Source organism: Lampris incognitus, chromosome 3, assembly GCF_029633865.1.
Source record: "Lampris incognitus isolate fLamInc1 chromosome 3, fLamInc1.hap2, whole genome shotgun sequence".
In the NCBI taxonomy this organism is placed as follows: Eukaryota; Metazoa; Chordata; class Actinopteri; order Lampriformes; family Lampridae; genus Lampris; species Lampris incognitus.
In genome coordinates, this window is record NC_079213.1 from 94,136,951 (window position 1) to 94,157,557 (window position 20,607).

At 47.2% G+C, this 20,607-nt stretch overlaps 1 protein-coding gene across 1 annotated transcript in view; it reads left to right on the top strand.

The window, feature by feature from the left end:
- The window catches only part of fbn2b (fibrillin 2b), a 109,371-nt gene that overhangs the window by 31,269 nt on the left and 57,495 nt on the right, over positions 1-20,607 (top strand). Inside the window, 2 exon segments of the mRNA XM_056276303.1 lie at positions 911-1,006; positions 1,234-1,329. Coding sequence (XP_056132278.1) covers positions 911-1,006; positions 1,234-1,329 — 192 coding nt within the window.

Genomic DNA, 20,607 nt, shown 5'->3' on the forward strand with positions numbered 1-20,607 from the left:
TAAGCCATAATAACGATAAAAGTGTTGAAATTGTGTCAAATTGTGAAATTGAAATCTGCGGCATCCGAGGGTAGTGTAGCGGTGTATTCCATTGCCTACCAACACAGGGATTGCCGGTTCGAATCCCCGTGTTACCTTCGGCTTGGTCAGGCGTCCCTACAGACACAATTGGCCATGCCTGCGGATGGGAAGCCGAATGTGGGTATGGGTCCTGGTTACTGCACTAGTGCCTCCTCTGGTCGGTCGGGTGCCTGTTGAGGGGGGAGGGGGAACTGGGGGGAATAGCGTGATCCTCCTACACGCTACGTCCCCCTGGTGAAACTCCTCACTGTCAGGTGAAAAGAAGTGGCTGGTGACTCCACATGTATCGGAGGAGGCATGTGGTAGTCTGCAGCCCTCCCTGGATAGGCAGAGGGGGTGGAGAAGCGACCGGAACAGCTCGGAGAGTGGGGTAATTGGCCAAATGCAGTTGGGGAGAAGAAAAAAAAAGGGGGGGGGGTCAAAAAAAGGAAAAAGAAATTGTGTTATTATTGGACATGTTTTTTAATCAAAATTTACTAAATAAATACAAAACATATTGATCCAAAACAATTCGGAATGTAGAAAATTGAACAAAATAAGTAATTTGAACTATTAAATTTTTTTTGTTGGTTTTTGAAACATGTTCATTTTTACGAGCAAAGTGTTGATAATTTCATCTGCAATAGAAATGTCTCAGGACCTCCTGCGGGCAACAGGGGGGCCGCCCACGGGAGGTCCATTTTCAAAGAGTGAAAGTGCATCTGTTGACTCTTGTCCTCCCCATGTCTCCACCACCATCTCCTCTGCTCCTGTGCCTCTTTCTCTCCCCTGCCTTCTGTCTCTTATCTCTGCCTCATTTCAACATCCCGCCTCCTCTCCCTCGCAACAGTTCAGTCCTGTAACGTCAGGTGTATGAACGGAGGCAGCTGCCAGGGAGAATCCTGCTCCTGCCAGAAGGGCTACACAGGCATCCACTGTGGACAGCGTGAGTACAAGCTACTGCAGAGTCAGCGCACCTGGGTGTGAATGTATATGGGGTTTTACTAGTGTGTGTGTGTGGGGGGGGTGACGTGTGTGTGGCTGTGTGTGCTCGTTGGAAGGGGGGGTTGCATACGTATGTGTGTGTGTGTGTGTGTGTGTGTGTGTGTGTGTGTAGTAACTGCCATGCAGATCACATCCATGCTGCTCTCCCTTCTACATTGTCCCTTACAGCTGTGTGTGAAAATGGCTGCCAGAACGGTGGGCGCTGCATTGGGCCCAACAGATGTGCCTGTGTCTACGGCTTCACTGGCCCGCAGTGCGAGAGAGGTAAGGTCCCCTTCTTCACCTGTCATTCTCAGACTACTTTATGTTCATTTTATTTTAAGTTCTGCCCACACTTTGCTTGACTATGATGAAAGCATGCTGGGGAGGCACGGGTTTAAATAGAGACGTGCTACCAGTGAGATGTAGTCAGTGCTTGCCCATTTGGAAAGAAAGCTTCCAGAATGACATGGTGCTTACAGGGTGCTGTTTCCCTACTAAAAAACAGCGCCGAGTGTGCTCAGGTATTCCTACGGAAAGCCCTAAGGTGCTGATGCTGTATTGCGGTAACCAGACGATAAAGGCAGTAGTTCTATGGGGGGGGGGGAATGCGCTACAGTAAATTGAAGTGGTGTCTATACCCGGACTGACAGACCTTTATCAAGCCTGGGAGTTTAATCCCTAGGGTCCTGGATGGGACGGAGATTGACGCCACTTAGTTGCACAAGGGGGTGCGGGCCGTGGCATTATCTCACCTTTATCGCGACACCCCAGCAGTGTTCTGTGCTCAGGCTTTGATGCTGGGGAGCTGATGTGTGTGACGTTTCTATCAGTCTAGACATGCCGAGATTATCCATTATTCAGGCGCTCACTGCTGTCTCAGCTCACATCACATGGTGCAGGCAGGCGGTGGATGTTAGCCTCCTGTGTGTGTGTGTGTGTGTGTGTGTGTGTGTGTGTGTGTGTGTGTGTGTGTGTGTGTGTTTGCACAGGCCTACATATATGTGTGTCTAGGTATGTGAGTAGGTGTGAGTAGGTGTGAATAGATGGATGGATGGGAGGACAGAAATGTGAGTGCAAAGGTCAACTGTATTTCTGTTCAGCTAATTCAGACCAGAGCTGAGAAACTCTGCTACTGGCCAGCTTGCACTGAGTAGCTAAAGAAGCCATAGGGGCCTTGACCCTTGTCCCTTATCTAACTCGACTTTTTTTTTTTGTGGATCCCCCCCCCTTTTTTTTTTTTCTCCCCAATTGTACTTGGCCAATTACCCCATTCTTCCGAGCCGTCCCGGTCACTGCTCCACCCCCTCTGCTGATCCGGGGAGGGCTGCAGACTACCACATGCCTCCTCTGATACATATGGAGTTGCCAGTCGCTTCTTTTCACCTGACAGCGAGGAGTTTCGCCAGGGAGATGTAGCACGTGGGGGGATCACGCTATTCCCCCCAGTTCCCCCTCCCCCCCGAACAAGCACCGCAACTGACCAGAGAAGGCACTAGTGCAGCAACCAGGACACATACCCACCTCCGGCTTCCCACCTGCAGACACGGCCAGTTGTGTCTGTAGGGACGCCCGACCAAGCCGGAGGTAACACAAGGATTCGAACCCTGTGTTGGTAGGCAGCGGAATAGACCGCTATGCTACCTGGATGCGCATATCTAACACAACTTTTTCCGGAACCTTTACCTCTCCCCTCTCTTCGCTGCTCCTCCTTCCCCTCACTGTTATGTACGCTGAGTAGGAAGGAAGTACTTGGCCCACAATTTCATTCATCTCATTGGCCTTTCTTTGCCTTGACCTTATAGTCTGGCCTGCTCTTATCGGCACTCCTGTCCTCCATACGGCTATGCACGCTTTTGGAGAAAGTGCCTCAAACCCTTGATCCCTGTTTCCTTCACAGAGACCATTCGGCTCTCCTTTACTCCTTCCATCTTTCCTTCCTTCTTTCCTTGCTTCTCTCTCTCTTTCTGTGTCTCACTCTCTCTTTTCACCTATCCCCGTCAGCTGGCTGCCTTTGCCGTAGCCCCTTACTTTTAAAGGAGACAACAACACAGCTTGAAATGCTCCCACTGGCCACCGACTGACTCCTATAGCTCTCTCCCTCCTGTCCCTTTCTCCTGACCCCTTCTCCTTGTTTCTCCTCTTTCCCCTCTGCACCCTGCTTTCCCTTCATGTAACTTTAGGGTCTTGTTTTCTTGGAAAACACAACATTCATGGGCGGGGGGGTTGGCGGGGGAGCGTTACAGACATCTGGTAATAAATAACCACCCCACCCACCCAACACACACACAGACACACAGACACACACACATGCACGACCCACCACCCCCATACGCCACCCCACAGGAATGACAGAATAGAGTTTCTTTGTGGAGTGGTGGACATTTCCTGACAATGCATAGAGCAAGGGATGGAGGGAGGGAGCGGGAGGAGGAGGATGAAGGGATAGGAGCAGGGAGGGATAGGAGGTGGAAGTTAAAATGGGCTCCCCAGCTGTGTACACAGAGCCTGGTGGAGGCGTGCACAAACAGTCTGTCGTCTCTGTGCTAGAGGAGTGTGGAGAACACCAGACCCCAATAGTCTTGCGTGAATCACCCACTTTTCAACCCTGGAGTGTGTGTGTGTGTGTGTGTGTGTGTGTGTGTACGTCTGTACGTGTGTACGTCTGTACGTGTGTACGTGTGTACGTGCACGCGTGCATGCTGAGTGTGTTTGTGTGTGTCCCAGAAAGTTGAATCGGTTCACCTGGACACATTAAAGTGGGCAAAATGTTTCATCACTCATCTTAAATAGCTTGGTCAGTCTCAGCTGACTGCGGTTATCCCCAACCTTAAAAAACAGTCCAGGGGGCGTCCGGGTAGCATGGCGGTCTATTCCATTGCCTACCAACATGGGGATCACAGGTTCGAATCCCTGTGTTACCTCTGGCTTGGTCAGGCATCCCTACAGACACAATTGGCCGTGGGAAGCCGGATATGGGTATATGTCCTGGTCGCTGCACTAGCGCCTCCTCTGGTTGGTTGGGGAGCCTGTTGTAGGGGGGAGGGGGAACTGGGGGGAATAGTGTGATTCTCCCATGCGCTATGCCCCCCTGGTGAAACTCCTCACTGTCAGGTGAAAAGAATTGGCTGGCGACTCCACATGTATTGGAGGGGGCATGTGGTAGTCTGCAGCCCTCGCCCGGATCGGCAGAGGGGGTGGAGCAGCGACCGGGACGGCTCGGAAGAGTGGGGTAATTGGCCAAGTGCAATTGGGGTGAAAAAGGGGGAAAAATCCCCCCAAAAAAGAAGAAAAGTACATTGCATTGCAACCAAAACCGGCAGTCTGTTTCATATGCAAATACCATGACCATTAACTAGAGTTACAATGGCCATGTGTACTGTTCACAGAGGATTGGGGAATAGCTGCCATCACAGTGTTGTAAGATGGTGACCGATGTACTCTTAGTGCCCCCCCCCCCCCCGGTTCAGGGATGGTCATTCCCTCTTCACATAGATGGCTTCTTTGACTCCCTGTTCAAACCAGCGTTCCTCCCTATCAAGGATGTGCACATCCTCAACCGTGAAAGAGTGGCCACCGGCCTGCAGATGGGTATAGACTGCAGAGCCCTGGCCTGACATGTTAGCTCTCCTGTGTTGTGCCATCCTCTTCGCCAGCGTCTGTGTGTGTGCGTTTGAATGTGGTGCCAATCAACCTGATCCCCGCCATCGGCTCCAGCTCTGGACTCAATTAATATTTCACTCAGCCACCCCACCCTCCTCACCCCCGATTTTGGAAGAGATTGTAGAATTCTTTGTATTCCTCCATCCATCCACTTCTTTTAGTCAGCCCGACCGCTAGCCTGATGCATAAGTGGATTCCCACAAAACAACTGTGGTTCAACGTCAGGACAGAGACCCCCCCCCCAAGTCTGCTCCACACTGGGTGAAAGCTCAAAGCTTTATCTTGAGTCGCTCTGCGTCTGTCTGGTATGTCATTGTGATCCGCCAAGAAGAAACTCAAACTGTAACCATGCCTGTCTTCAAAGATGTCACACAGCCCAGAGAACTTTCCTATGTTTAAGGGCCAAGGGACATTTCCCTGTATGAAGCTTAGTGCGAACCGCCCACTCTTACCCCCACTGACTTGCCTATTTGTTGGAGTCAGTGTGGTAGATGGGAATGGGACAGCTGTGCACCATATGCAGTGCATTGCTGCTTGGATGGTTTGAATGTTAATAGTTATTCCTTGACATTATGAATTAATGTCACTATTGCTTTTCTTCACAGGGGGATGAACTATCAAACAATAAGTACATATATAAATATATATATATATATTTAAATATATGCACACACACACACACATACACACACACACACACACACACACACACACACACACACACACAGAGGAAATGTGCTGCACTTATGCATGTCTTTCCTCTTTTACAAATCGTGCAGCAATGGAGAGAGACCTGATGTCATTGTTGTTGTTAAATCCTCATAAAAAGTGTGTATCGGAGCCGAAAATGTTGAAGAAGCCCAGGTATGACCTTTTGGTAACCTCACAGCTCTGGATGTACATTGTGGTTTGAGGGTTTGTGTAAATGAGGTAATGAACCAGTAGATTTACTATGTGACTGGGAGGCAGGACTGCTGGTTGACTCAAAACTGGAGGTGAGACTCGACCAGTAATGGAGAATGGGATGTGTGTGGTGAGACGGGGAAACTGCTCTGTGTGTGTGTGTGTGTGTGTGTGTGTGTGTGTGTGTGTGTGTGTGTGTGTGTGTGTGTGTGTGTGTGTGTGTGTGTGTGTGTGTGTGTGTGTGTGTGTGTGGCTAACTAAGAATGAGTTACAGTGTAGGCTGACAACTTTTCTCTATAATCAGTTGCATTTCCCACCCTCTCTGACACTAACACCCCTTCATTACACGACAGCTATGTGTGTGTGTGTGTGTGTGTGTGTGTGTGTGTGTGTGTGTGTGTGTGTCTTGTGTGTCTCGTCTAACACGCAACATTGAATAATGTTGTCAGACCCAATACTGGACATCTTACTGTCCTGTCCAGCTCAAATAAACCAGTGATTGCAGGGGACATCCGGTGGTCCCAGCCATGGATGTCAGGGCCATGCTGAGGGGCTGGAATAGAAGAAAGTGTGGCTATTTCTCATCTATTGGCATTGAATGGCGTCCGGCGCAAGATGGGTGAAAGCAAAAGCATTTGCCACGAATGTCTTCATTAATCAAGAACAAAAGTTGGGGCAGCACAGTGGCACAGTGGTTAGCGCTGTCACCTCATAGCAAGAAGGTCCTGGGTTCAAGCCCCTGGGTCGTCCAAACTTGGGGGTCATCTCACATCGTCCTCTGTGTGGAGTTTGCATGTTCCCCCCGTGTCTGCATGGGTTTCTTCCGGGTGCCCCGGTTTCCTCCCACAGTCCGAAGATATGTAGGTCAGGTGAATCGGCTGTACTAAATTGTCCCTAGATGTGCATGTGTTGGCCCTGTGATGGACTGGCGGCCTGTCCAGGGTTTCTCCCCGCCTGCCCCCCCCCCCCAATGTCTGCTGGGATAGGCTCCAGCGTCCCACGACCCCAATCGGGATAAGCAGCTTGGATAATGGATGGATGGATGACTTTGAATGAGAGTGGACAGAACACGGCTGGACAGAAACAGTCCCCATGGTGAAAGGGTGGGACCCACCAGCAGACAAAGTTTCTTCTCTGTGTCAGGGCAGCCTATTTTCTATGACATATCACTGTTGCCTTTATTGACAATCCCTGCTTGTTCCACAGTGAGCCACCAATAAACAGAAACATGGAAAGACATAATCATAATTTGGACCCGTTTTTTTGGGGGGGGGGGTTGTTTCTATGAGCAGAAAAGGCCTGTTACTGTCCTTGACCTGGGATAAGCCCTATCCCCAGACCAACAACTGTCTAACAACAGCAGAGAGGCACGCAGACAGACTGAGAGTCATTTGAAATTTGGCAGCTCTATGTTTTAATCCATGTTTGGGTAAAAGTGTAACAAGTTAGCTTTGTACAAATAATGAGTCCACTGCCTCACTCGAAAGTTATGTTCAATTAAACTATGTGCTTTTAATGACATCGTCATATTATTTTTTATGTGTAATTTGGAAAGTTGCAATATGCATGCTGCCTTTTTAGAGTCCACTTTTCATGTGGGCACTAAATTTTGATGATCTGTCTCATAAACATAAGCAAAGAACATTTTTTCAGAAGTGCCTCTGCCATATTTAGACTTTGTCTTGTTCAAATCAGTATTTGAGCGGTCTCTTGGGGTAGTAGAAGCCCAACTCTGATCATGCCTGAAGGAAAAGCTGTTGATTTATCTCACACTACAGTGAAAGAGAAGACTATGGAAAGTGAACATGCATGTTCCCTGTGTAGTGGTTGTTGATGGCCACTGGAGTCCATTTGGAGACAGGAGACTGGAACTGGGTGGTGTTTTTTTTTTGTTGGTCTGGCTGTGTCTGCATTCAATAATAGTCAGTGTTTTTGCTGTACTGATAGCCATCATTGTGAAAGGAAGTTTCCCGAAACAGAGTAAAATAGCCATTGAAGTAGAAATAGCTTTTAAAGTACAATGGGAGAGCAATTTTAGAAACAAGCACAGAAAGAATTGCAGCAACTAAATGGTCGCTTAGCTGAAAGGCAGTTGGTAATGTCCTGTTTTGTTCAATGCATTCATGCAATATTACCACTGAACTACAAGAAATATGTCATATACAGGATGTATATGGCAAGATGGTTACTGCTTCTGGGTTAATGTTATTGTGGTGGGGACATCTGGGTAGCGTAGTGGTCTATTCCATTGCTTACCAACAAGGGGATTACCGGTTCAAATCTCTGTGTTACCTCCGGCTTGGTCAGGCGTCCCCACATACACAATTGGCCGTGTCTGCGAGTGGGAAGCTGGATGTGTGTATGTGTCCTGGTCACTGTACTAGCACCTCCACTGGTCGGTTGGGGTGCCTGTTCGGGGAGGAGGGGGAATTGGGGGAATAGCGGCATCCTCCCATGTGCTATGTCCCCCAGGGGAAACTCCTCACTGTCAGGTGAAAAGAAGCGGCTGGCGACTCCATGTGTATCGGAGGAAGCATGTGGTAGTCTGCAGCCCTCCCTGGCTAAGCAGAGAGGGTGGAGCAACAACTGGGTCTAATGCTGTTATTTCTGACCTATAGACATAACAAAATTGGCAACAAGATTTCGGATCCCGTAAAAATCCTTTCACCGAGATGATGGCTGCAAACGTGCCTTTTACGAGTTTTTTTCTCCTGTGTCCCGGTGAGCCTACTTTACCTTTTAAAACATGGCTGCAAATCTTTGGGAATTATGTACTGGTCATTGATGCAATTGTTGACACTTGGTTAGTTGCAAGAAAAAGAGCTGTCTTGCTACACCATCTTGGTTCAAAGGGACAAAGGTTCTTCTATTCACCTCCCAACACAGGTGCTACTTGCAATACTGCTGTGAATGCATTGAAGGTGTACTTTACGCCAAAGGCTAATGTAGTAGCAGGATGTCATGCTTTCCGAAAATTATCCCAAGCACCACATGAGAAGTCTACAGTACGTGGCAGCCCTTCATGAACTTGTTGCAACTTGTGATTTTGGCGAATGTACGGAGGAAATGTTACGTGACCAGCTCATAGAAAATGTGTGCAATCCATGAATATGTGAGAGACTGTTGCTTGACCCTGAACTTAGACTTGAGAGAGTTTTGACTTTGGCTACTCAAACTGAATCTACTGCAGATCAAGCAAAGGCCATTACAGACACACATGCCGCTCCAGTACAGGCTGTGCTGCATACATACAAACAAAAAAGGAGAGGGAAACAGGCAAATGCAGCAAGTACCACTGCTCCTGCTGTGAAGAGAAAAACATGTTATCGCTGTGGATCACAGGCGCACTTAGCCAATGCAACGAACTGTACAATGTAAAAAGATTGATCACTTTTCCAAAGTGTGTCAGTTCACACAATCCCACACACGAGAAGAGCTTGAAGCTGAACTGCCAGAAGACACAGTACTATAATCAGAATATGCTGCATGTGCAACCAATAAAATCACATGTACTGTGGAGATTGCAGCTCCAGACTCACAGCCCTGCACGGTGGACCTGGTTTTTGACACAGTGTCTTCTGTCTCCATCTTGCCTCATAGCATCTACATGCACTATTTCACCCACATTCCCCTGATGCAGCCCAAAGTCAGGCTTGTAACTTACTGTAAAACACACATCCCTGTCCTTGGATGCTTGTCCATGAATATGTCTCTATATGGCCGCCCAGCTCTGGGTACCTTCTTCATTGTGGACAATGGGAATCCACTGTTAGAGAGGGACCTAATGACAGTACTACATGTGCATATTTTACACAACAGGGTTTTACCTCCTGACACTACCTCTGCCCCTTCTCCTCCTGCACCAGTGCTAGAGTGTGCTGCTACACCTAGCTCTGCTTTCGGCCGTGCAAAGAACTTTGTTCATTGTGTGAAAATCGATGATACCGTCACACCAGTGTGCCAAAAACTCCGTCGCCTGCCACTGTCTGTCAGAAATGAGGTGTCAAAGGAAATGAGTCATCTGCTCGCAGCTGGTATAATTGAATGCATTGATGCTTCGTGGTTGTTATGTATGGGTGTTATCAAATGTTGTCACTCGGGAAAAGTTGGGCAAACTTCGTATGTGTGTTGATTTGTGTGAGCCCAATAAAGCAGTCATTGTGGATGCCTTTCCATTGCCCATTGCCCCATATGGATGAACGACTGTCCACCTTCAAAGGTTCCACTGTCTTCTCTACAATTGACCTGACTAGCGCCTATGACTAAGTGCCTCTGCATGAAAACAGCCACAGCCTAGCAGCATTCATCACCCGTGACAGACTGTTCCGTTTCTGCCGTGTAACGTGTGGACTGGCTTCAGCACCTGCTGCATTCCAGAAAATGATGAGCATCATTCTTGCTGACCTGCCAGGGTTAGAGAACTCCTTGGAATCATGGCCAATCCATGGCCATGATTTGCCTGCTCACAACAAGGCCCTTAAAGCTGTCTTACATCATCTTCTGAAATCTGCCGGCCTGCACCTTAATGAAGAGTAGTGCTATTTCCGCCAGCCTAGCCTGCCTTTTCTAGTGTATAATGTCTCAGCTTATGGCCTCCTTTCTGACACAGCATGCATACAGGCCATTGCCAATGTACCTGCATCAACTGATGCTTCTACTCTGTGCTCCTTCCTCGGACTGCTTTCATGGTACTCCAAGTTCCTGCCAAACCATGCTACTGTGGTGGAACCTTTGCGCGCATGTCTGAGACTGACCGACAGTGCCTTCAGGTGAACAGATGAGGCACAGGCTAGTTTTGAAGCAGTAAAGAAAATGCTGGTGGATAGCCAGGCCTTGGCATTGTTTGACACCACACTGCATACCATAGTGTCCACGGATGCGTCAGACTATGGGTTGGTGGCGTATTGTCACAAGTGGGCCCAGACAAGGTTGAAAGGACTGTGGCGCTTGCATCTCAAACCCTGTCTGCTGAGTGTAAATATGCTACAGTGGAAAAAGAGGCCCTAGCTTGTGTATGGGATGTTGAAAGGTGGTGTACTTACCTGTGGGGCCACTGCTTCACCCTACGGATGGATCACCAATCACTGACAATCCTGCTGACCACAAAAGGTGTCAGGCGTGCTGGTCTACGCATGTCAAGATCGCCTGCTCGTCTCATGTCCTTCAAATATGGCATCATCTACCATCCAGGTTCTGAAAATGCTCCAGCCAACTATATGTCCCGCTTACCCTTACCTTCTGCTTCATCGGCTGATGGTACCGCTATTCCTTCGTAGGTTGACAACAGTGACAGAGTTTGTTGCTCTCCTCTCTACTGCTCATAAGACATTGTCTGCCACTGATCTTGACTCTGCTTGTGCAACTTGCCCTGAGCTTACAAAACTGTGCTCAGATCACACATAGCTGGCCTCCTTCACCTCAAAGTCTCGATCCTGAACTGCTGCCATTCTACCAGCTCTGTTGGAACTGTCTGTCAAAGACAATTTCATTCTTCATGGCTCTCGGCTGAGTGTACCCATTATCCTCTGCCCTGTCCTGATTTCCATTGCACATTAGTCTCATCTGGGGGTGGTGCGGACAAAGCAACGACTCCCTGACCTCTACTGGTGAGCTTAGATGGATGCTCAGGTGCTCAGTGCCATCTGCTCCTGTCATTGGTGCCAGTTGAATGACAAAACTGCCAAGCCACACCCAGTTCCACTACAACCAGTGTCTCTTCCAGATGGGCCATGGCAGAAGGTTGCCATGGACATCATTGGGCCATTTGATACAGCTGCTTCAGACTGCAGATAACAGCTATACAATCACCCTGACTGACTACTATAGCAAATGGCCTGTGGTTGCCTTTACGCAGAACATTTTTACTGACACTGTGATTGTGTTCCTGTCATCTGTGTTCAGACAGCATGGTGACCAGCTGAGCATCCTGTTCACCTCTGCACCCTTTGCTGCCTTCCTGGAGAAAAGACAAATCTTCCATAATCGCTCCTCTCTCTACTATCCCACGGCCAGTGGAGCTATAGAAAGATTTAACAAGGTGCTCAAACAAACCTTACAGTTGGCCATTCAGCAATACCAGCCATGGAAATCAACCGTAACTGACTTTTTGCAAGTCTATCATACTACACCCCACGCCAAAACTGGTTCTTCACCCTTTAAACTGCTCCATGGACGACTGATGTGCACAACGCTGACTCCAACATCCTCACTGACGAACATGGACATTCGCCACAGGGTCAGCCAACGCCAGCACAACAATGAAGGTGTATACGGATGCCAAATGAGGTGCTCAGTCTCCTTGCTTCCAAAAAGGGGAAAGAAACCTGTTACATGTCCCTAAAGGACACAGGAAGTTCAGTGAACCTCTAACAATAAGTGAGAAGGTTGGTGAAGGCACATACATAATGAGTAATGGTAAAACCCGGAATGCCTCCCACCTTACTGCATTCCCTGACACCATAGCTACTACACACATGCACGCAAATGAGGACACTAGGCCACCTAACTTCATTTGCACACCAAGGCCCATGCGAGATACTTGCCAGACTAGCTGCCTGAAGGACTATATTACTTGATTTTTACATGCAGTTACACTGTAGAATGTTTCACACCTGTGATTTTTGTGTGTTTGTACTTAAGTGACCTCATGACTGTTGAGTTGATTAATATTGGGTTGTACTGGAGGTTAACTGTTGATGTACTGTTTCATTCAGATTTCAGGGTTTGGTTGTTCTTTATGTCCATCTTGCTGTTATGTCAGGCCCAAATGATCTGTTGATTGCCTGGACCAATAATAAGCTGATTAATGTGATTTTACCATGCTTGACTGTATTGGTAATGGAGTAAAGTGGTAATAGTGTTGGATGATCCTTTTACCAAAGGATTACACAATTCCATGCATATAGTATGCTGGTGTGATGTATAAGACAGCTGCTTCTTTTCTAAAAAGGGATAAAATGTTGTTTTCAATTCATTATTGCAATACTACTATTGAATTACAGGAAGTGTGTATAATATACAAGATGTATATGACAGATGGTTACCACTTCTGGGTTAATGTTACCGTGTTGGGATGGTGCTCTGCTGAATAAAATGTTTCTTATACTTGGGTCTACTCCGTTGCCTACAACACGGAGATCGCTGGTTTGAATCCCCGTGTTACCTCCGGCTTGGTCGGGCGTCCCTACAGACACAATTGGCTGTGTCTGTGGGTGGGAAGCCGGATGTGGGTGTGTGTCCTGGTCGCTGCACCAGCGCCTCCTCTGGTCAGTCGGGGCGTTTGTTCAGGGGAGAGGGGGAACTGGGGGGGAATAGCGTGATCCTCCCATGCGCTACGTCCCCCTGGTGAAACTCCTCACTGTCAGGTGAAAAGAAGCGGCTGGCGACTCCACATGTATTGGAGGGGGCATGTGGTAGTCTGCAGCCCTCCCCGGATCGGCAGAGGCGGTGGAGCAGCGACTGGGAACGGCTCAGAAGAGTGGGGTAATTGGCCGGATATAATTGGGGAGAAAAATCCAAAAATAAATAAATAAAGGAATAAACCTTGCATTTGTAGAGTTTTCCAACTTGTTCTGGAGGTAAACCCTAGGTGGGTTTCTCGTTCGCAGCGTGACCTGTTAACATCATGTACTGTATAGGAGTCAGCCAGAGAGCTAGACTAGTGCCAAAAGCCATTTCAAATCACCGTAGATTACTATCCACTAAGGACGGCTTATCTTTCTCACGGTCTCTCTGCTTGTATGTATGTTCATTGTGTGCATTTTGTCACGTTCAAGTGGCTGTCTTAGGTGTGGAAGAAACAAATGGCACAGTGACTCCTTAAAGAGTGATTACAGCTCAGGCAAAAGACAGATTTTAAGCTTGTTGATAATGGCCCTGATAACACTAACAGAGAGGGCTTCGGTTTGGCCGAGATGAAAATGTAATATACACCAGCGCAGACATGCACACGCACACACATAGAAGCACACACACGTAGAAGCACACACACTAAAACAAACAAACACACAAATTTGAATCATTTATTTTTCTCCACATTTGGCACAAGGACAAAGGGACACAAACAACATAAAATTCCACAAGACACTAACCACAGACACAGACACAGACACAGACACAGACACACACACACACACACACACACACACACACACACACACACACACACACACACACACAGGATAATTAGAAAATCGCTCTGTCTCACTTAACAGATGAAGTAAAGCAATGACTTGTGGGGAGGTGGAGATGCTTGTCTGTTTTGGCGTGGATATATAAAATATTTAAAGCTGTACAGTCTAGAGGGGCCTTCTGGGTTGGACACACACACATGCGCATACAATACACTCACAGAATATATTTCTTCTCTTTATTCATCTGGCTAGTTGACCCTTTCTTTGAGGAGTGTGTGTGTAAATGGTGATGGCTTGATTCCTGTGTAATCAACTCATGTTTCACGACTTTCTCTTATCTCCATCAAAAGTCATTCCCCAGGAATACCGGTAATATATCAGCCGTTAAAAATTCATTTGTGGGGGAATTTTTCTTCTCCCTCTTTCTCTCCCTCGCCCTCACTCCACGTCTCGCCCTCATCCCTCCTCACTCACCTCAGTAGGCCGAGTCAGTCGGCGCTCCCTCCCATCCCTCTGATCCCACAGCTGGACAGGTTCTATGGGAAAGTCTTCCCTCAGAAGAGCCGGCGTTCCAGACAGGATTAACTACTTTCTCACTTTGGACGTTACTGTATTTCATCTTCATTTCGTCCGACTTTCATCAGAGCATGAAAAGGGAAAAGTCAGGAGGCTTTGAGAAATGATCATGTTTGGGCACAGTATCTGATATGGGAGGGCTTGAGTACAATCACATTCTCTCATGTGATTGGCCGGCTTGGCCAATAATGAGTGACTTAGGTGAAAGGTCATTGAGTGCGTCTGTGACCTTGTTAAACCCAACCCTGGGATGCAGTACAGCTGGCCAGTGAGACTCCATTATTTTCTACATGGGGTGGACTTGAAGGATTTTTCACAGTGGGAAGAAGAGGGATTTGATTAGAGCTGTGTGCTGCGTAGTGCAGGGGTTATGAATGAAACTGGAGACACCTGGACGGGAGACAGCGGTGACTAAATGTGGAGATTAGCCGTATGTGTACGGGTTAGGGCTGGGAATATGGGATGTGGTGATTCAGAACCGAAGAGAGGAAGGGAGGGAGTGTTTTTGATCTATTGAGCCATCCGAACTGTAATCAGACCAAATTGCTTCCGAATGTTGTCGACTGGACCAAGCCAGGATGCTGATTTTCTCCCCTCGCCTAACCTGTCTGGCCTACGCACGCACATGTCCGGCGGATTTAGACGTCTATTTACATTCAAGCACCCCCCCTGCCACACACACACACGCAGTAGATGTGTGCAGAAGTGCACACCGACACCCACTTCCCACATGTGTTCCCACGTCACCTAAAACTCAAGTGTTTGACATGTATTTTACTTCGCACATAACTTTCCTCGCCAGACGAACAAAACTCCGAACACCTACATGTACAATGTGCGCCCTCATTCACGCACACACACACACATGTGTGGACTCTGTGGTCCGCCAGCCAGCCCAGTTCGTCAGGCAATGAGCAATCCTCACCGGCGCCTGGTAGACAGTGAGACAGGCCTGGCTGGCCGTTTGTTATTCAGTCCATTAAAAGTGGGCTGGGATTGCTGTTCCATTCTTTTGTTTGGCCCGACACGGCAGCACGGGCAGACGCTGTGTTTTCCTTTTGGCACGTGTGTACGTGAACATAGGCTAGTGTGTGTGTGTGTGTTTGTGTGTGCGCATATACACCGTTGTTGAAATTGGCTGCTGTGTGGGCTTGTCTGGCGTTGCTGTCCGGTCAGACAACGGGAGAGTCCAGACTCATCTTCAACAGGGCTCTGTCGGCATTTCTCAAACATCAAAAGACAATAATACACTGTGCATGGAAGGAATGCTTAAACAAGATTTCTTTCCCCTTCATTTTTCCTTTTGCTCCTTTTATTCCTCACTCTCATCTATTTTATTATTAGGTAGAGACAGTAGAGAGGCAGACAGGAGAGGGAGGAGAGGGGTATGAAATGCAGCAAAGTTCACCGGTGGGAATTGAACCGGCAACCGTTGCGACCATGTAGTATGCGCTGTAACCATTCGGCTACAGAGGCGCTCCTCACACTCATCTATCTTTGCTTTACTTTTTCCATTTAATTCTTTTTCTCAGGTTTCTGAAGTCGTTTACTTCTCCAGTCTCACAGTTGCAGTCTCAGAGGACTTAAGATAAAGATGCTAAAAAGCAGATACAGGAGATGACAATGGACAACGCCCTCTATCCTTAGACTCCTGGTCCTAACCCTAAAACCCTCACAGCACAGAGCTTCACTCTCAACTACATCTGTAAACACAGTGTCACTGTCTCTAAATGCACTCTAAAAGAACGGATAAATGTGGGCGCCTGGGTAGTGTGGCGGTCTGTTCCATTGCCGACTAACACAAGGATCCCGGTTCGAATCCCCGTGTTACCTCCGGCTAGGTCAGACATCCCTCGGACACAATTGGCTGTGTCTGCGGGTGGGAAGCCAGGTGTGGGTATGTGTCCTGGTCACCGCACTATCGCCTCCTCTGGTTGGTTGGGGTGCCTGTTCGGGGGGATAGCATGATCCTCCCACACACTACGTCCCCCTGGTGAAACTCCTCTCTGTCAGGTGAAAAGAAGCGGCTGGCGACTCCACATGTATTGGAGGAGGCATGTGGTAGTCTGCAGCCCTCCCCGGCTTGGCAGAGGGGGTGGAGCAGCAACCGGGACAGCTTGGAAGAGTGGGGTAACTGGCCAGGTACAATTGGGGTGAAAAAGGGGGGAAAAATCAAATTAAAAAAAACAAAAACAATAGATAAATGTAAAATATGCCATAACCATATATTCCATAACAATGCTGTCGGGGAAATACGGCGTATCTGCCGAGGAGCTAACTTTAGAGGAAGAGAAAAAAAAATCATTACTATTTCCACATTTTTAACAAAACGTGTTTTGTCACGGGCTTTGTGTAGCACTTTTCATTTATCTAGTAACAATGAGGTGTTCACAAGTCTTCAAAAGCCACACGTACATCAGTTGATGTAATAAAAAGAAAATCGGCAAATTTACAGATACTTGTTTTTTTGCCTGACAGCGACAATAAATTGAAAGGGGACTGGAGGAAAATGTATGGTGTGTGTGTGTGTGTGTGTGTGTGTGTGTGTGTGTGTGTGTGTGCGTGTGTGTGTATTTTGCTTGGTGGGACACGGAAGGACACATCTGGCTTAGAAGTTGTCCCTCTGCTGCGTCGACCGGGCCACATTAATCCAACCCAGATGTGAGCAGTGGTAGACTCAGCAGTGGGTCTCTTCAGCTCAGAAGGGGACTTACATTCCTATCCTCCAATTGTCTAAGAGCGATTGTCGAGCCAATGGTGAGTGAGAGCGAAAAGATCAGATAGCTGGTAGATCGGCGGGAGGGGAGCGAGGAAGATGGACCGGCAGAGAGGCCCAAACCCGAGATGGGCAGACAGAAATAAAGACAGATGGACAGGAGGGAGAGCTGGCATGAGCCCCACTTTTCCCTCTGCACGATCAGATTGACCTACTTTCTCCAACTCCCTCCCCTCCCTCCTTCTCTTCCTCTGCCCTTCTCTTTATTTCACTCTTTTTCTCTCTCTTTTCCCCTCATACTCTGCGATTAACCTTTCATGTAGCACAAGGAACCAATAAAGCTTCGAAGAGGAGTCTCATGAGACACCACCATTGATTCTTATCTGTCTGTGGATCTCATCCTATGCTTCGGATCAGAGCCCCCCCCCCCCCCCACCACCCTCCCACCTCTATCTCAGGTTGCCTTTCCCCCATCAGACCCTTGGCTTAACCAACCACGCCGTTTCTTTTTTTTTAATCTCCGCTGTGACAATCTAACCATCCGTCTTTTAATGAAGGCTATATTAACTTTGGCGCCACCATGGTGAACTCAATAAGGGCTTCGCCCACAGGGGAGTTTATCTGTAGGTACTTTGTTGACCCGCATTACGTAGAACTAGAAGGATGGACTTCGTATCGCTCAAATGGTTTCAGCGTGAGGTCATTGCATCTGATTCGTGAAGTGCAGTTAACAAGATTACGCTGCGGTTTCGCTGGCAAACTGCAGCGTAGCGAGGAGCCAAGGTGGCCATTGATGCTGAGGACATTTTGCTCTCATTAACGTGTTTGCACACACAGAACATATGTCTGTGAATGACCATAATACGTATCTGCTGTACAGTGAATCAGCTTTCCTGAGATGTTACTATGAATGTGGGTGGCCGAGAATAGTGAGAGCTCCACGGGCCGGGAAATCACCCTTCAAATGGCGGGCATGGATTTAAAGGACATTTTTGGTTTTTTACAATGTGGGTCTTATTTTCATAGTTTCTGTCATCGTGCATATTAGTTATGATGTCATTTTACCCATGGGCTTGATTTTGGGGATTTTGGACACAGGACCACCAGTAGATATTGCTTTACAATGGCATCTTATAGGACAACTGAACATGGGCCTTAAACCTATCCTTTCAATAACAACAACAACAACTAAAAAAAACTTGTGCCCATTTTAGACAGTGTAAATCATTTCCCGTTATCTATGATTTCTCAGTTGCGCTGGCTGGGTAGATAGTCAGTTGTTGCTACTACCTACTGGCTGATGAGCCCTGCAAGTTGAACCAGGAAGTAACTCAGCTGTGTGACGGACCATTGACAATACTGCACATTCGAGCAATAGCTTTTATCTTGATTAACTCGCACTTTTGTTTTCAGGTCCAAATATTTGATTTAGATAATTAGGTTGAATTGGACTTGTTGAAACATGTCTGATGCTCGTGTCCACTCACCCCATAAGACGTCATTGTAAAGCTGGGTCCAGCAGCGGCGCCGTATCCAAACTCTCCAAAATAAAGCCACTGAGAAACCAATGTGCATGATGGCAAAAACTGTGAAAATAAGACCCTGGTTGTTAAAAATCGGAGTTTCCCTTGAAGCCTCCGTGTTGGCAAGAACAACAGTGATTCTCTGCCAGCTCCGGGGCTGGTACACCCTCTCTGGCCTCTGTGTGGATGGGGGCAAGTGAAAATGAAATCCCTTCCAGGGAAATGTCACATTATTTATATGAAAACGTAGAAATGAATTAACTCTGCTAGTAGGCAACACTGCCTAACCAGACTGAAGTTGAGTGGTTCAGTCTGGGGGAGCGTGTCTGTGTTCCCTCAGCCCTATTTAGCTAAACGTAACCTAACCTACCTTAAGCTGACTTAACCTCAACCTCTACCTCTACCTAACCCTAACTTTAACTCAGCACTTACACTACCGTTCAAAAGTTTGGGATCACCCAAACAATTTCGTGTTTTCCATGAAAAGTCACACTTATTCACCACCATATGTTGTGAAATGAATAGAAAATAGAGTCAAGACATTGACAAGGTTAGAAATAATGATTTGTATTTGAAATAAGATTTTTTTTACATCAAACTTTGCTTTCGTCAAAGAATCCTCCATTTGCAGCAATTACAGCATTGCAGACCTTTGGCATTCTAGCTGTTAATTTGTTGAGGTAATCTGGAGAAATTGCACCCCACGCTTCCAGAAGCAGCTCCCACAAGTTGGATTGGTTGGATGGGCACTTCTTGGAGCAGATTGAGTTTCTGGAGCATCACATTTGTGGGGTCAATTAACGCTCAAAATGGCCAGAAAAAGAGAACTTTCATCTGAAACTCGACAGTCTATTCTTGTTCTTAGAAATGAAGGCTATTCCATGCGAGAAATTGCTAAGAAATTGAAGATTTCCTACACCGGTGTGTACTACTCCCTTCAGAGGACAGCACAAACAGGGCTCTAACAGGTACTATTTAATGAAGATGCCAGTTGGGGACCTGTGAGGGCGTCTGTTTCTCAAACTAGAGACTCTAATGTACTTATCTTCTTGCTCAGTTGTGCAACGCGGCCTCCCCACTTCTTTTTCTACTCTGGTTAGAGCCTGTTTGTGCTGTCCTCTGAAGGGAGTAGTACACACCGGTGTAGGAAATCTTCAATTTCTTAGCAATTTCTCGCATGGAATAGCCTTCATTTCTAAGAACAAGAATAGACTGTCGAGTTTCAGATGAAAGTTCTCTTTTTCTGGCCATTTTGAGCGTTTAATTGACCCCACAAATGTGATGCTCCAGAAACTCAATCTGCTCAAAGAAGTGCCCATCCAACCAATCCAACTTGTGGGAGCTGCTTCTGGAAGCGTGGGGTGCAATTTCTCCAGATTACCCTCAACAAATTAACAGCTAGAATGCCAAAGGTCTGCAATGCTGTAATTGCTGCAAATGGAGGATTCTTGACGAAAGCAAAGTTTGATGTAAAAAAAAATCTTATTTCAAATACAAATCATTATTTCTAACCTTGTCAATGTCTTGACTCTATTTTCTATTCATTTCACAACATATGGTGGTGAATAAGTGTGACTTTTCATGGAAAACACAAAATTGTTTGGGTGATCCCAAACTTTTGAACGGTAGTGTATGTTCGCCTAGCCTTGACCCAACGCTTAGCTTAGCTTAGCCTTAACCGCTAGCTCACCTGTTCGATAGCTAGCCCACAGGGCTGAGGGAATATAGGGCTGACCTCTCATTTCAGTCTGGTTAGGCAGTGTGACGGTGACGTCTTTTAACAATTATTGTTGATGGAAACCAGCAATTCCACCCTGCCATTAGCTGGTTATCTTATTATATCCAACGGGAATAGAAACCACCAATGTGTAGTTCACCGCCAACCCCATAGTTAATGCACTGCAATGTGTTTTGGCTTATGTCTGGCAAATGGGCTTATTTATTATTGCAGAGATTTAATTGTACCAAGTAACCCACACCTTTCGCTGAACCCAGTTTGTTCCAGAAAAGCCTCTTTTAAATCCCTACTAAAGGCTGCTGTGTGGATGTG